The sequence below is a fragment of the Rhipicephalus microplus genome, chromosome 4, assembly GCF_043290135.1.
Source record: "Rhipicephalus microplus isolate Deutch F79 chromosome 4, USDA_Rmic, whole genome shotgun sequence".
NCBI lineage: Eukaryota > Metazoa > Arthropoda > Arachnida > Ixodida > Ixodidae > Rhipicephalus > Rhipicephalus microplus.
Genome location: NC_134703.1, coordinates 193,185,392 through 193,202,388, shown reverse-complemented (window position 1 = coordinate 193,202,388; position 16,997 = coordinate 193,185,392). Strand labels below are relative to the sequence as shown.

Below are 16,997 nucleotides of genomic sequence, written 5' to 3'. Positions count from 1 at the left end.
ATATATATATATATATATATATATATATATATATATATATATATATATATATATATATATATATAATCTCAAACTGCTCACGCTTCAAGTGGCCCTGCTACTATTTTTTGACTAATAATAGAATAGGCTACTATCAGTGTATGGCACTTCACAAATATGAGGGCGTGAACATTTTTAGAATCTGTTAAGTATGAGCAGAGCTGCAAGTGTCTGTCGCATGCTTCAAGCGCTTTTTCTTTTGTTTTGTGCCAGCAAGCACGCTGTAAGCTAGGCAGGTACACGGGGGAAAGACGATGCATTATTTTGTCAGCACAACTCACGACCTTGAGCAGTTTCTTTTGTTGCTTTTCTGTGAATGTGCAGCTCACTTTCAGAGTGTCTGTAAGCGCGCGTGGGCAGTGGCATCAGTGTTGAGCTCAAGCAGCCAGCCAGTGTCTGAACTTGATCCAGCTTGACAAGGGATGGGTGACATGGGACTGTTGAACCGATAAATAATGTCTTTTCGTTTCGTTTTGCGAGTCTTCCAGCTAACACTGCAAAAGAAGACGCTCACTGCACTGAGTAACTGCTTTTTTAGCGCTTTCTCTGCTTTGTCTTTTACTCTGGATCTTCGCACACGCGCATCGCATTACAGCAAGCCAGGCTCAATCAACTGGAGCAACCTCAAGAAGAGGAGGAGGAAGAGGAAGCAGAGGGGGAGAAAGAGGAAGCAGAAGAGGAGGAGGAGCTATCAGAAGCCGAAAAGGAAGAAGAATCTGCCAAGGCGAAGAAAGGTGAGGCACTGTCGCGGTGGAAAAAGAGAAAAAAATTACCACCGTTCCAAAAGATAGACCCGTACGTTGTGAAATCGTACTTTTTTTTGCACCTTTTCCAATTGTTTGTTTAACGAGCACCAAATCGTGTTGGTCGACACAGCCATTCCCTCCTCGAAGTATTCAAAACATACTTCTTTGTTCTCCAGTGGATCGGCAGCTGTGCTGACGATGTCATTAGCAGTGCATCTCGCATCGTGGTCATTCCATCATTCAATCTGAATGTTTCTCTGTCAACCTCATTCTTTTTCGGGCCAAATTTTATCACCAGGCTGGGTACAACTGCGTTGCAAATCAAGTTTTGCAACGTATGGGCTCACAGATAAAAGCTCAACAGTTTCGTGAATGAGGGAAAGCATTTATAGCAGTGCATTAAGCAGGTTCATAATAGTATCACCTCTGTAAATTGAAAAATAGGAAAACATTGAAGGAACAATGTGAAGGAACAGGAACACATTTTTTAGACTACCAGTGTTGGCTTGTGCAGAGTGATTTCGCTCTAGTTTTTCAAAACGTAATTAAGCTTCAACTAGTGCCTTTGTGTTATTAGCATGAGAGTGTTATTTTCATACTCTCAGCTTCATTCACGTATTAATACAAATAATGCTCTTTTCTATGATCATTCACAGCAGGCCCAGACGCAGAGTCGAAGGTGGAGGAGGAGTCGGAGGGAGAGTGCGAGGCTGAGGTGGAGAATGGAGAACAAGGCAATGCCCGATTGATAAAAAGGTTGGCTTCATCGTCGTCGTCCGCATCTGTGCATTCGTCGAGCGAAGAGGAAGAAGAGGAGAAGAAACGCCGTGACGAAGAGGAGATCTTCGGCAGTGGGACTGACAGTCACTAAGTGTGTGCCTCTGACGCTGAAACTTTTTTTCTGCCGCGCTGTGCATAATGGTTTTTCTACTACCTTACATAGATAAATAGTCTCAATCCCCTTTTTGGTGTATTGTTTGCATCGTTAATTGATGACTTTTATACCTTACAGATGGAAAATGTCGGATACTCTTGCTCTACAGGAAAAGATTGGTTCAAGAGAACGTATGCCTGCCGTGCTTTTTTGAAAGACGATAGTCTTTGTGGGGATACTTAAACGCAAAACTTTTGACATGGATGTTTCTTCTTTTCAAAAAAAAAAAAATAATAAACCCACCATACCGTGGCTTAAGCACTTCCTCAACGCTCAGCCATCTTTAACAGGTGCCTATGTTCATACTTGCAAACGTGGTTTAACGCATGAGCATTAAGAAATACCTGACATCAGTAGCGTCAACCCAACGAATGCAAAGAATAAATGTCTGGGTCCCAGCTGGTATCGTACCCAAGCATTTTACGTGACGATAAAGCATTTTACCACAGAGCTACGCCAGGTCTTGGAACTACTTTAGAACTAGACGCTAATATTCGTGAAACGTCAATAGTGGTTTCAGTGCAGACTACCTAATTTTATAAACATTACAAATGTACTCCTTTGATACCGCTATCACGTCAGGTTAAGGTCAATTGTGGTTCGCTGCCATGCACTGAAGTTGATTTATGTAGCAGTGTCCAGGGCCAGCATCGTCGCGAGCGGGAGTGCTTCATATCAGCTTCCTGTGTTGCTAATATGCATGTTCCAGTTGGCATTGTTGCGCAAGTGCAAGCAACTGGTTACATAAATATCTGCAGCTATTCAACATATCCAGCATCTGTACATATATTTAGCGTCATTTCATGACATTTCGCTCAATAAAAAAATTGCAACATGGTCAACTTCCATCCGCATGCTTCGCATAACGCCGATTCGCAGGTACGTGGGATCTGCCAAATTTATTTTGTTTGTTTTTAGTTTATGGCTAACGTATCGGTGGGAGATTAAATAAGCAGGCTGCTTTCATGGTTTTGTGTTCACTGAGCGTCAAGCATTATTCTTGGGTATGAACAGGGCATTGCGGTTGTATAATAATCAATTTTTTTTTGTGCGCTACCTAAGTCATGCTCGCTTGCTCCTTGCGTTACGTAAAAGTAAAACTGGAAACTGAAACAATAATTCGAAAACAAAATTTAGATATGTATTTTTTGTTTTGATTTAATTCTTTACAAGCAAAAAAATGGAGAGTTTTTTGAATATTACTTTTAATTAATGCTCACGAGTCTGGTTCTCATCCAATAACTCAAGGCTGTCCAAGGCCCACGATGTGGCGGTGAGGCTGGGCCTCCCCATCCCTACTTGGGAGCGGCTCGCGATCCTACCCCCATAAAACGGCGGTGCAATACTTCAGGGCTCCTACAAAGTTTTTAGTCCATCCATTTATTTCTTCTTAAATTGACGCTGCCATTTTCAGCTTGGTGCCGTAAAAGCGGCTGTGGCTCGAAATTACGCACGCAGTCAGGCTTGCCTTCACACCGCACAGTGATATCAGTGTCGCATGGACATTTTCGCTCGCGATCAATGCCGGTACGGATTGAATTAGGTACAGACGTTAGCCACTCAGCGATTGAAAATAACCATCCAGCCGCACCCCTAACTATGTCGTGACCAAACCTGCGATAAAACGCGCCCGTGTCGGCCTGTCGACGCTGTCGGGTCCGCGTGCTCCACACCCTGTAGTCCTTACCGACAAAAAGAGAGAAAAATCAGCAATGATTTCCTCAGTGAAAAGCTTACGACAGAGTAGAACACAAAATATAATCAATCAATTTAAATTTTATGATACCTCTAAACATATGGTGAGGTAGTTTGTGAGTTTTGAACTGATGAGGGAGCTTTAATTTTTACTGAACGATCATTCTTCAAATATACATAGGAGGAGTTCCTAAGGTAGCAGTCACCTCGCTTCTTCTTTTTAATATATTGCTAAGCACTATTCCCAGTTATGAAGGAGTGTACATATGTATATGCAGATATAGCATTTGTCGCTTCAAACAGTGATGTACGTTTGTAAGCGAATATATAGCGAATGTATAAGTGAGCCATATTACGCTGATGAGGACATCGCCGCATTGGAGTAGTGGTTATTGAGCTCGGCTTTAGACCTAGAGGTCGTGGGTTCGATCCCGGCTCGGGCGGTCGCATTTCGAATAAGGCGAAAAGGCAGCAGACCATTAACTGTGCAATATCCATGCACGTTAAAGAACACCAGATGGTCAAAACGTACGGAGCCTTCCACTATACGGCATCTTTCATAACTATCTCGTGGTTTTCAAAAGTAAAACCTCTGATAATGCTATGCTAATCGGGAAAGCAGAGTATACTAAAGAAAGCAATTGTTCAAGTAGTGTTGTTACGCCTTGCAAAATAGTCCTGAAATGTTGCATGCTTCTTCATTGTATTATCGACGCACAGAATGGCAAGCATAATATCATTTTGAGACAATTTTTTTGTTTGGTATAATTGTGACGAGCGTATAGAATTCAAGGATTGAAACGCAAGCCAGCAGCAAAGAAGCCGATGGAGGATATCTCTGTCATTACTATGGCAACTACGTGCAGCCACAATTTGTCGCATTTCTGCGTCCGCTTGCCTACCGTTCCCCAGTCTGTTCCGCGCACTTTGGTCCGCATCACCGTCGTGACTGACCTCAACCAGTCAGCTAGGGAAAGAAGGAGGGTACTTGTACATATCTTGTTTGTGCCCACGCATTCATTTGTATATGTGCGTGTCTGCACATACAAAGCTTTAAAATTTCGAAAAGAGTGCAAACATCCCCTCCTCCGTCTACGCCAATGTTTGCTAGTGAGAAGTTCATCACAGCAATGCATCATCTTTGACTCCTCAAAGCGGCAAACCTACGTGTATGTACACCGTTACTGCCACCGTTTCCTATCAGCCGAAGTTGCCGCAGGTCGTTCATTCTTGCCATGAATGTTATGTGTTTTCGGTCCTACTTTTGCATATACCATTGCCTTTTTTCGTACCCTCGCTAAGTGCCCTCGCTGCAGGTAATCTTTTGAATTCCGTCATAGGCGTGTATACAGGGAAATAAACGTATCAGTGTAAGTTCCTTCAGAGTGATTGAAAGGGTGAGCAATTTTCGGCAATGCATCAGTGGCGACCACTATGCGGCATAGCCATGGTGTGATTGGTTATTTTGACAATGTCGTTACACCATATCTAATCAAACAACAGAGATTTTTTAACTTCATTGGGGCTAGAATACCAAGGAAACAACAGCATTCGTCCTAGATGTGTCCTATGTTATAATTAGGGTTCTGTAGATTTGGATAAACAAAAAATAAATAAAGTCATGCCTGTAAAATGTTTCATCATTCTTTTTTTATTCATCAACTCCAATGTAATGCACTAGCGTGAAGGAGCTCAATTTGCAGAAGTTCCGTCAGTGGTCTCGGCTTCTGCGTCATTGGTTGTGAGCGAAAAATCAACATATGCGTCACCGAAAGAACAATAACGATGCAAATAGAATAATTAACGAAACCTCCTTGGTCAGCGTGGGTATCGAACACGGGTTGTTTGGGTCCGAAAAGAAATTGAACCCGCGTCGTTTCAGTGTCAAGCTGATATTCTACTACACGGCCAAGCTCTGCATGTGAATACATTGAAAATAAATTTCTCTGCTTTGAAATGTAGTGCGAGTGACACAAGTTTTAAAAGCACACGCGTCTTGTGTACATGCTTCACAATTGAACATGAAATATTGCAGTATGTGTGGTACAAGCATAGAGTTTCCTATCATACCCTACACGGAACTCAGGCGCTATTGTCTATGGGAGCCGCAACACACGGTGCTTCAGCGGGCAAGGTAATGATGGGTTGTACACAGACTTCTCTAATCTTTAATTTTCTGAACTGCTTCTGGATCCGTGTATCTTCATGTGGCTTGCAGCTGTTTTCTCATGAAAAAAAGTCAGCAAATGTTCAGCGGTTGGCCTTCACCGCTTTATTTTTTTAAGCTTACCTTTTCAAATTGGGTCACGAAGCTCAAAAGGGTTCGTTGTTTCCTTCGAAACAAAACAGAAACACAGCAATACGTGAAGCCACAAGAGCGATTCGCAGCCCACAAGTACGAAGACTAGGCAAATCCGTGTACTACCCATCATTCCCATGATCGCTGCACGATCGCATCGCCAGAATCTCCTCGAGTTAATTTTAGTAAACTGTATGAATACAAGCACCCATGAAGATAAGGCGTCAAAACATGTGGCTAACACATTTACTTCATGGTTTGAAGCCAGCTACACTAAACGCACCCACGCTACTTTTTGCTTAAGGGGGTATAGTATACGGGTTAACCCCGCGAAAAATTGACTTTGCAATTTTAACACCAAAAAATCCACTGTGCTGTGACGAACACACCTGTGCAAGTGTGATGTCGAGCGGCTGCTCAAAGCGGTTTAAATGTCGCGATGGATCGATTGATATGGCTGTACCCTTGAGATCAGGCGGTAGCTAACGACACCAAAGCCGTACTACTGAGTGAACCAAAATCTAGAATAATCTTTTCTTCTATTAAATTGTGAGATTGAAGACTGGTACTTTGCGCTGAAGGGTTTAATTTTCACTCGTGTCTTAACTTTAGCCACCAATCAGATAACCTCCTTCTAGTTATTTCTACCCGCTTAAAGTCTATTTTTCCCTCTCTGTCGCTAAACCCCAGTACTTTGAGAAACTCTGTACCATAATCCTGAACTATGGGGTGAAGCCCTTTACAGAACATTATCGAAAATCGGGCAGTTTCCACCAATCCACACGCACTGCATACGGTGTCTACTCCTACGTATTTGGCCCGGTATGTCTTTGTTCGCAATACTCTCGTCCTCGCCTCAAACAGTAGAGAACTACCTTGAGTATTATCAGAGATCCTTTCCTTGGCAATTTCGTGCTTAAAAGTTTGATAGATCTCTAGTGCGGACTTATTATTCATGCCGACTCTCCACAAGTCGGTCTCAGCTTCCTTCACCTTCTTCTTGACCGATAATTCTTTTTAGTTTGACCCCCTGCTGTTTTCTAAGTATTTGCCCGTCAACTTTCTGGTTTGGTTCCTCCATTTTGTATCGACATTCTTCATGTACAGGTATATGAAAACCTTTTTAGCCCAATGCCCCTCTGCCATTTCTTTCAATCACTCCTCAAAATTTATCTTGCTGCTAGCTTCCATGCAGGGAAGCTAGCAGCATCTGAGGGCATGCCTAAAATGATGTCTATCTCATATCACCTTGTACTCTCTGATTTGGTATATTCCCGTGAGCTCCTAAGGCAAGCCTACCTATTCGACGTTGCTTAACTTCTAATCTTGCTTGAACTTCTATTTCATGCACAATACCGCACTGCTGAACGTCAGACCAAGAACTACGACCCCTTTCAATATTATTCTCACAACATTACACCTATTGTATTTCCACAGTGCCCTGTTTTTCATGACTGCTGCATTCTTGTTACCTTTAGTCGTCACGTATAATTCTTGTTCTCTTAGGTACTTGGTCCCATTGCTTATCCATACGGCCAAATATTTGTATTTATTAATTATCTCTAGCGTAACCTCCTGTATTCTAAGCTCACTATCTTCATTATTAGTGAAAATCATGACTGCAGATTTTTTCTTACTGAATATGAAATATAACCTATCTCCCTCATTACCGCAGATGTCCATCAATCTCTGCAAGTCTTCCTTGTTGTCGTCCATTAGCAATATATGATCTGCGCACATCAATGTTGGTAGTGCCTGTTCAATGAGTTTTCCTTGTTTGATAGAAGAGAGGTTGAAGCCAAGTCCACTTCTTTCTAATTCGGCCTCTAACTCTTGTAGGTACATCATGAATAACAAGGGTGACAGAGGACACCCCTACCTAAGTCCCCATTTTACCTCTGTTGGCATGAATACCTATTTTTTCCACTTCATAACAACCTAGCTTGTTACCTTTATAGAAATCCTTTAAAAGATTAGTGACTCCATTTTCCACACCAAGTGTGTCCAGTATTCCCTGTAAGTCCTCTTGAACCACGCTAACGTACGCTTCCTTGATATTCAAAAATGTTAGCCACAGAGGCCTGTGTTTCTTTCCTGCTATTTCGATGCATTGCGTCAGTTAGATTAGATTGTTTTCCAACCTCTTTTCTTCCAACTTCTTTGCCGAAGTACGCCGCGCACCCCCTGGCGTAATTAGTATGCGCACCTAAAACTCCGGTTTTTTTTCAAATTGCGTTTTCTGTAGGTTTTTCAATTTCAATGTACTTTTTCTCAAAAAGTATTTATTCTATTTTGATTAAACTTTGTAGGCGTGAGCTACAACATGTTAGAAACATTCTGAACTTTAAAAATGCTGGTTTATTAAAAAGTTAGGCTGTAAAAAATTACACAATACAATCCCTTCGTGGCGTTGTGAAAGCAATAATTTTATTTTTATTTGAGGAAAACTTCACGAGAAATGTAATCTTCTTTAGTTTATATATAATGTATGAGTCTTTACAACAACACGGCTGAATATGGCTACATTCCTTCTCGCAATCGCAGAGGAAAAGTACATTGAATAAGTGAACCGCCTTCGAATATTGGGAGTGGGCCCTAGGAAAGATAGGCAACCTAGGCATAATAAATGGTGTCACTAGATAACCAGTTCCATGTTTTCTAAGCAAGTAAAGTTTCATAGGAATGCTCGCAGCTGTTTCTAAGATATGCTAAAACTGACATATACCATTTACCTTACCATGCCATCTTAAGGCTATGTGAAGGGTGCATAGCTGGTTCCGAAATGTTTCATGCATTAAATGTTTGAAGTACCCACAAGGGACATAATACCGCTCTAAACTCTAAAGGCGAAGCTTTAGGGTCCACTAGTTTTTAACGAAAATGATAATGCTTGTATTAAATGAGCATGATTTAAACCGTCATTGACATGTCGGCCTCAAGGACAAGCGAGATTTTTTTTGGGGGGGGGGGAGGAGAGGATTGGGGAAGCGGGCACATCTTTGATATGGGCTTTTTTCGTTGAGTATGTCATAGCGGGAAAAAGATCGGGAAGGGGGAGGGGGCACGGACCTGGCATGGTGTCGCGACATGGGTATACGCCATTGGTAGACCCGTTTTGCCAATATAATTATCAATCAGTTTTACTGTGATTCTACTGAATTTGGCTGATGGGTCTCTTGGACTCCTTAGAATGAAGTGGCCAGTTGTATGCACAACTTCAAGAACTTAATAACTATATCAGAAAGATAAAAAAAAATTCTAGAAACGGCAAGATGGAAGTTTGCGATTAACAATCCATAAACAAAGGCTGTGTTTTCAACAAGGCTTTAACAGAGTTGATTTCTTTAGAGCTAACGCGTCTACGCTTCGTACCCTCTTCTCAATACATAAATAGCTGTATCAAGATAATGCGAAAGACATCGCATTAACAGACCCTTTTATGTAAAACTGCGCCATTTTCATCACCATCGTCGAGTCCCTGGAGCTTCGCGGATGACAGGCAATGACAGTTTTTGCAACTATTTCTCACGAGGAGCTCCCTAGGCGTAGAACCACGATGATATACTAACAAGTGGTTTAGAAGCACATCAAATTATCCCTTGGTATGTTGATACACTCCCTTCTTCAAATGCCGGGAATCCTCACTTGAAAGCAGTGCGCTTCTATCACTGACAACAACCTGGTAAAATATGCTTGCATTGATTGCAAGTGTACATTTGCGAGTATTACCACAAGCTTTAGAATTATTACACGGAAAAAGTCGTATTCAAGTACACCAACCTAATTACCCTTGTGTTTGCGCATGCCTCCCTGACATTTAAATTATGCTCAATGTGTTCTGATGTTCTCGTCTTTAAATGCCACTGATTCTTGTTTTGGAGCACTGCGGGAAAACTGAGAAAGCAGACGCCAATGTTTCCCAGAACTGGGGATTTCTAATATACAAACTGCGATAAAGTGCATATTTTCTCGGAAAAAGTGATAACAAACACCGAAAAACACCATGCGAGCTTCATGAATTAAGCAACCTGAAGAACATACATTAGGAAAAATGCACCCCAAGCAGCAATATTTTGTTAGCGCTCATAACAGCTTTTCTCGTTCATGAAAAGCCGTTAGTTCATTCGAGGATGCCTCACTGCCGGGTAGGTCTGAGTTGGAGCCGCTCTCATCAGTTTAACATTCACCCAGTTGTAGTATTGTATTTTTCTCTCCAACAGACGTTCATTAGGTGATTTGTTGAGCTCGTTACAAAGAGATAGTCGCTGCCCACTATACTCTATGTAGTCATGAAAGATATGTGGACTTCTTTCTTCGCTGTCACTGTGGTCACTGGCTGCGGTATCAGCCACCTAAATCCGGAAAGCGTAAGACAGCTGGCTATATTTTGGAGCATATATATACGTATATGCGCTTTTCACCAAGATCTAAAAGACGCAATGTAGCAAATGAAACATACAAAAAATGTAGAAAAAATCAAACAGGTCCACCACACCTTCAAACTTGATAAAAGGGAATGAGCGCAGGTTCTCTTGCTCTTTCGAGCAAAGAAAAAGACTTAATCGTGCTCGTAAAATATGTTATATTGATGACGGTTTGTTTTTTATTGTGACGCACCAGTCTTTGGAGCTTTCTGAGAGCTTTGATATACATAGGTCTTATCACAACGACGTTTCCGATGCAGCACACGGAGCTCTATGACGATCAAGAAAGAAGGCATGCTAGTCGTTTTCTGTTCACACAGCAATTTAGTTATGACAACCTATGTACAAGTATCCCAGTTTCACAACAAGGTTGCGGTATTGAGAGCGGTAGCGCAAAATTAAGTAAGACTAAACTTTTACATCCAATGTTGCGTGACTCTACGAAACGCTGCTGCAACAGGACAGAGCAGCTCGCACTCTGTCTCAATCTACTGCGTCTGCGCAACCCGAAAAGTCTACCTCTCGCTTCAGTCGGGCAACCGCTCGTAAACGAGATAATAAGTGACAAGCTAACAAAACGCTTCGGATTATTTCACTCAATGCATGAAGTGTTTTAAATAAAATACCTCCTTTTGAAAATATAATTGCAACTTACCAACCACACGTTTTGTTGATCACAGAAACTTGGCTTCATTCTGAAGTGCAAGATTCTGAAATAGTGCCATCATCTTACACCCTTATCCTAAGGGACAGAGGATCACGGGGAGGGGTGCTGCAGTTGCGAATAAAAACATTGTTAAATTTACCTGTTTGGTTGGTATAGATAATCACGAAAGCGTGTGGTGTAAACTGAAACTTTTTCGTAAGAATATAATTTTGGGAACATTGTTAAATTTACTTGTTTGGCTGGTATAGATAATCACGAAAGCGTGTGGTGTAAACTGAAACTCTACCATTACCTGCTACAAAATACAAATTCGCGTTCAAACATTTTTAAAACTGGAGATTTCAACTTGCCCAGCTATAATTGGCCCAATCTTTCACATGATGGCAAGAACTCTCGAAGTGCTGAGTCACCGTTGTTAACTGGAATTACTTTTTCTTTGAATCAATTGGTTTCTGATGCTACCTCGACTATTAGTTGTTCAGTAATAGACCTAGCGTTTTCAAGCAGCTCACTCGAAGATTATTCCGTCGCTGTCAAAGAAGGTATCTCTGATCACAAATTACTCTTTGTAGAGCGTCCGATTTGGGCTTCCGACCCACTAATAAACCTTCCGACTCATTTGTCAGAGACAACCAGCATGCGCTCGATGATGCAGTACTTAATTACATAGAATCCTCTTTTGCTTCTTTCAGTGATTTGATTGACGTCAATGAATAGAGGTCGCGTTTCAAAGCTATAGTATTACACTGTAAACGCAGCTATGTGCCAGTAAAAAAGAAACGTATTAACAGAGAATACCCATGGATGAACCGTGATTTGATTCATATGAAGCGCAAGATCAAACGCTGTCGTAAACGTGGTGACAAGAAATCGCGACAAAGTATAGTACGCATTTTTCACAAAAATATTCATGTGACAAGATACCATTTTTTTCGTCTATTTTTTCTTCCATCATTACAGACAAACCCAAAAGATTCTGGCGGTAGTTATCGAAAGATAAAAAAAAAGCATCACAGAGGTAAAAACATACGATGAAATTACTGATAATGCTGCTGTCATTGCTCAAAGTTTCAACGCCTTTTTTCAGTCTGTATTTACGCAGACGGCCTCACATGCGCACTTGCCAGCTTATACGCTCGTCAAACATATGCCTAAAGTATATTTAGGTAAGGAAGGTATTTTTAGCCTCTTGCGTAAATTAGATAAGAATAAATATCCGGCTTCTGATGATATATCAAACGTTTTTCTTAGTGGATAAGCAATCTGGGTTTCAGAATATTTGTATAAGATATATGTAACTTCCTTAGAAACTTGTGTGATGCCCGATGACTGGCGCTGTGCAAGAATCGTCTCAATTCATAAATCTAGCTCACTATTAGAATTAAACAACTATAGGCCAGTTTCCCATACATCCACAGCTTGTAAGCTACAAGAATACACAATAATTAAGGTGATTTTGACACATCTGGAAGACAATAAACTGGTTTATGACAACCAACACAGAATCAGCTCTGGCCTATCCACTTCAACTCAATTAGCCGAGATCACTCATGACTTTGCAAATTCAATAAGCTTTAAGGGCCAGATTGATGCAGTGGTTTTAGATTTTCCAAAGCGTTTGATGTAGTAGCACACGATGATTTAATTACGAAACTATCAGGTAGTGGTGTTGATCAGAACATTGTCCGTTGGGTTGCATGCTATTTGTCACCACGAAAACAATATGAGATGGTCAATGATGGCGTTTCTGACTCATTAAATGTACACTCAGGAGGGCCGTAAGTGTCCGTGTTTGCACCATTATTGTTTTTAGTGTACATAATTGATATTTATTTCTCAGTTAAATTACATTTGAAATTCGGTCTTTTTGTGGACGATTGTAATAATTATGCCGATATTGTTCCGCATTCTGATCAAGCCAGACTCAACGATGCATTGCAATCCATCTGCGCTTGATGTGATATGTGGATCTTGAAGCTCAACGCATCAAAAACGGCATCCATCACAATTACAAACAAACAAAACCCAATAGCCTTACAATATATCATTGATAACGCTCTTGTTGAAAAGGCTACGCGAGTGAAATATCTGGCTGTCACGCTTACAAGCAATTCAAATTGGGAAACTCACATAGATACCATCTGTAGCAATGCGCTAAAGAAGTTAGCATTTTTAAAACGTAAACTGCGTCGCACTTCACCTTCTATAAAACTAACAGCTTACAAAGCGCTTATCACGCCTAAGCTAGAATATGCAGACCTGGTCTGGGCGCCGTATCAAAAATACCTAATTAAAAAATTAGAGAGGATCCAAAACCTGCCACTGAGCTTCATTTATTGTAGCTACTCACATTTTGCAAGCGTCTGTGCCCTTCGCGAGAAGGCAAATCTGAAAACATTCGCTCATTGTAGAATAGTCTCTCGAATAAAATTAATCTATCAATTGTACCATGGTCACTTCGACATTCCACCCAATCGCTACATAACCGACCTGTCCGCGCGCTCTGATTGTATCCACCATATTGACACGTGCGGTTCTTTTGGTTTACGAAGGAAGACGCTATCACTTTCTGTTAAGCGCAACGCAGGCCGCGTTTATCTTGTATGCCACTCTGGAACGCGTTACGACGGGTGTATAAAAAACTGACACGTGCGGTTCTTTTTGTTTGCGAAGGAAGACGCTATCACTTTCTGTTAAGCGCAACGCAGGCCGCGTTTATCTTGTATGCCACTTTGGAACGCGTTACGACGCGTGTATAAAAAGCCGGCGCAGTGCGCCACTGGGGGCCTTTTTTTTCCGTCGGCCGACGACTGTTCACGCCGCTGTTGCTGTGAGTTGTGTTTGGCCCTGTTTTGCTGGGCACAAGTTCGCCCAATAAACAGTTCGCCTGACACCGCCCTGACTCCTGCGTGCTTCCTCTCAAGTGCTGCGTGTATCACAACCTCGTGACATCTGGTGGAGGTGCTTCTCTGTCCATGTACCGTACGCCCCCGTCCAGCCGTGAGCCAAGCCCAAGCCGCCAAGAGGACGACGCCGACCCGGTCGTTCGAGTGAGCCGAAGACAACAAGGACTACCGCCCGAATACCTGCCGCTCCCCGACAAGGACAAGAAAACAAAGGCTGCTACGAAGCCGGCATCCACGATGACGAAAGCAAGGTCTTCGGCAACCGTGGTCGTCAACCAGCCCAAAGAGCCGCCTACCTTTCTAGGATCGACCTACGAAGACCCGGAAAGCTGGCTTGACAATTACGACCGCGTCGCAGCCCTCAATAAGTGGGACCCGGACGACAAGCTGCGTCATGTGTATTTTTACCTGGAAGACGCCGCAAGGACTTGGTTCGAGAACCGCGAGTCAACGCTTCGAACCTGGGACGACTTCCGCGTTGCTTTCCTGCGCACCTTTGCAAGCGTCGTGCGGAAGGAAAGAGCCGCATCACTGCTTGAAACTCGGGTGCAGCTCCCCAAGCCCCTACCCGGGAAACTAAAGGCAGCAACCGATGGAGGTGCGGTTGCTGCACGACGCAATGCCGAAGATCCTCCTCCGCCGCCGCCGCCGCTGCCGATGACGACGACCACGACGCACGAACTTTCCCGACGTAGTCGCAGTACACCGCCTGAGCAGAGTCTTTATGACAAAGCCTCGCCGCCGACGCGACATAGCAGCACCGGACCAAGCCGACGCAGCCGTGATCCGACGCCCGGACCTAACCGGAACGCAAGACGACGAACCACCGACCTCGACGTGATCATCGACGGCCACAGCGTCACCGCCCTAGTCGATACCGGCGCCGACTACTCTATCATCAGTGGTCTCTTCGCCGCTAAGCTCAAGAAGGTAAAGACTGCATGGGAAGGACCGGATATCCGAACAGCAGGGGGCCACCTTATAACACCGACTGGAACCTGCACGGCAAGAGTCACGATTCACAGCCAGACGTATTCTGTGAATTTGTGGTTCTGCAGCAATGCTCGCGAGACGTCATTTTAGGCATGTATTTCCTGGACCAGCAAGGCGCAGTAATCGACCTAAGATCCAGGTCAATCACGCTGTCCACGGATAATGCAACGGCGTCAGACTGCAACGTCGCTCACAATGCCTTGAATGTGACAGAAGAGCAGGTAACCATCCCGCCAGTGTCGAGCGTCATCATTTCCCTCGGCACCAAAGCGTCTACCAACTTACAAGGTGTCATCGAAGGCGACCAGCACCTGCTCCTAAACCGTCAGATGTGCGTCGCAAGAGGCATAACCAAGCTTCATAACGGCGAAGCCAAGGTAGTGGTGACGAACTTCAGCAACGAATATAGGCACTTAAATAGGGGCACGACGGTAGCACATCTAAGCGAGTTTGTGGAAGCGAGCAATGCCTTCGCCCTCACTGATTCTCAGGGAGCCGCAACGTCGACAGCAGTGTCCACGCCCGCCTTCGACGTCAATCAAAGCCTTTCCAGGCAGCAACAAAAGGAGCTCAAAGCCTTACTCCACCAATACAAGGACTGCTTCTCGTCGTCGTCGAGGCTTCGTCAGACCCCTCTCGCGAAACATCGCGTCATAACCGACGAATATGCCCGTCCGCTCCGTCAGAGCCCCTACCGAGTTTCTGCACGGGAACGCGAGGCCATCAAGCAACAAGTCGACGAAATGCTGCGTGACGACATCATTCAGCCGTCTACGAGTCCGTGGGCATCACCCGTGGTGTTGGTGAAGAAGAAGGACGGAACCCTACGTTTTTGCGTCGATTATCGTCGCCTGAACAACATCACGAAGAAAGACGTGTATCCCCTCCCACGGATAGACGATGCTCTGGACAGACTCTACAACGCCAAGTATTTTTCGTCGATGGATCTCAAAACCGGCTACTGGCAAATCGAAGTAGACGAGAGAGACCGATAGAAGACTGCCTTCATAACACCAGACGGCCTATTCGAGTTTAAGGTCATGCCCTTTGGTCTTTGCTCGACGCCTGCGACGTTCCAACGGGTTATGGACACAGTACTCGCAGGCCTGAAGTGGCAGACTTGCCTCGTCTACTTGGACGACGTAGTCGTATTTTCTTCCAACTTCGACGAGCACCTCCGGCGCATTGAAGCTGTTCTTCGGGTAATCAAAGCCTCGGGACTTACCCTGAAGCCAGAAAAGTGCCGCTTCGCCTACGAGGAACTATTGTTCCTTGGCCACGTTATCAGCAAGTCGGGAGTGCTCCCTGATCCACAGAAAACAGCTGCGATCGCCGACTTTCCTGCACCCACCGACAAGAAAGCAGTACGCCGATTTCTTGGCTTCTGCGCTTATTACAGGCGCTTCGTGAAGAACTTTTCGCGGATCGCCGAGCCACTGACGTACCTCACGAAGGCCGACGTCGACTTCAAATGGGAAACGCCGCAAGTCGAGGCATTTCAAGAATTAAAGCGACGCCTGCAAACGCCGCCAATACTGGCGCACTTCGACGAAGAAGCTGACACCGAAATTCACACGGACGCAAGCAGCACAGGGCTCGGCGCCGTGATCGTGCAGAGGACCGATGGACTTGAAAGGGTCATCAGTTACGCTAGCCGGTCACTTTCGAAGGCAGAAGCCAATTATTCCACGACAGAAAAGGAATGCCTTGCCATCATCTGGGCTACATCAAAGTTCCGCCCCTACCTGTACGGCAGGCCTTTCAAAGTCGTGAGTGACCACCACGCCTTGTGTTGGCTAGTTAACTTGAAGGATCCATCAGGGCGCCTCGCACGGTGGAGTCTCAGACTACAAGAATTTGACATCACCGTCGTCTACAAGAGCGGACGAAAGCACTCCGACGCCGACTGCTTGTCTCGCGCCCCTGTCGATCCGCCGCCCCAGGATGACCAGGACGACGACTCTTTCCTGGGACCCATAAGTACCGACGACTACGCGGAACGCCAACGAGCTGACCCGGAGCTCAAGATCCTCATGGACTACCTGTAAGGCAAGACCGCCGACGTGCCGAAGGTATTCCGCCGAGGACTGGCTTCGTTTTTCCTGCGAAACAACGTCCTCCTGAAGAAAAACTTCTCGCCGCTCCGCGCCGACCACCTCCTCGTGGTACCTTCAGCGTTACGTCCAGAGGTTCTGGAAGCATTACACGACGACCCGACAGCCGGACATCTTGGTGTTTCCCGCACACTGTCACGAATACAAGAGAAGTACTATTGGCCTCGCCTCGCTGCCGAC

General features: G+C 44.3%; 1 protein-coding gene across 1 annotated transcript in view; it reads left to right on the top strand.

Moving 5' to 3' along the window:
• The window catches only part of LOC119186652 (uncharacterized), a 150,364-nt gene extending 148,659 nt beyond the window's left edge, over positions 1-1,705 (top strand). Inside the window, exons 14-15 of the mRNA XM_075893223.1 lie at positions 602-773; positions 1,442-1,705. Of these exons, the coding sequence (XP_075749338.1) occupies positions 602-773; positions 1,442-1,656 (387 nt within the window). The 3' untranslated portion in view covers positions 1,657-1,705. The remainder of the gene's footprint in view (positions 1-601; positions 774-1,441) is intronic.
• The last annotated feature ends 15,292 nt before the right edge of the window (positions 1,706-16,997 follow it).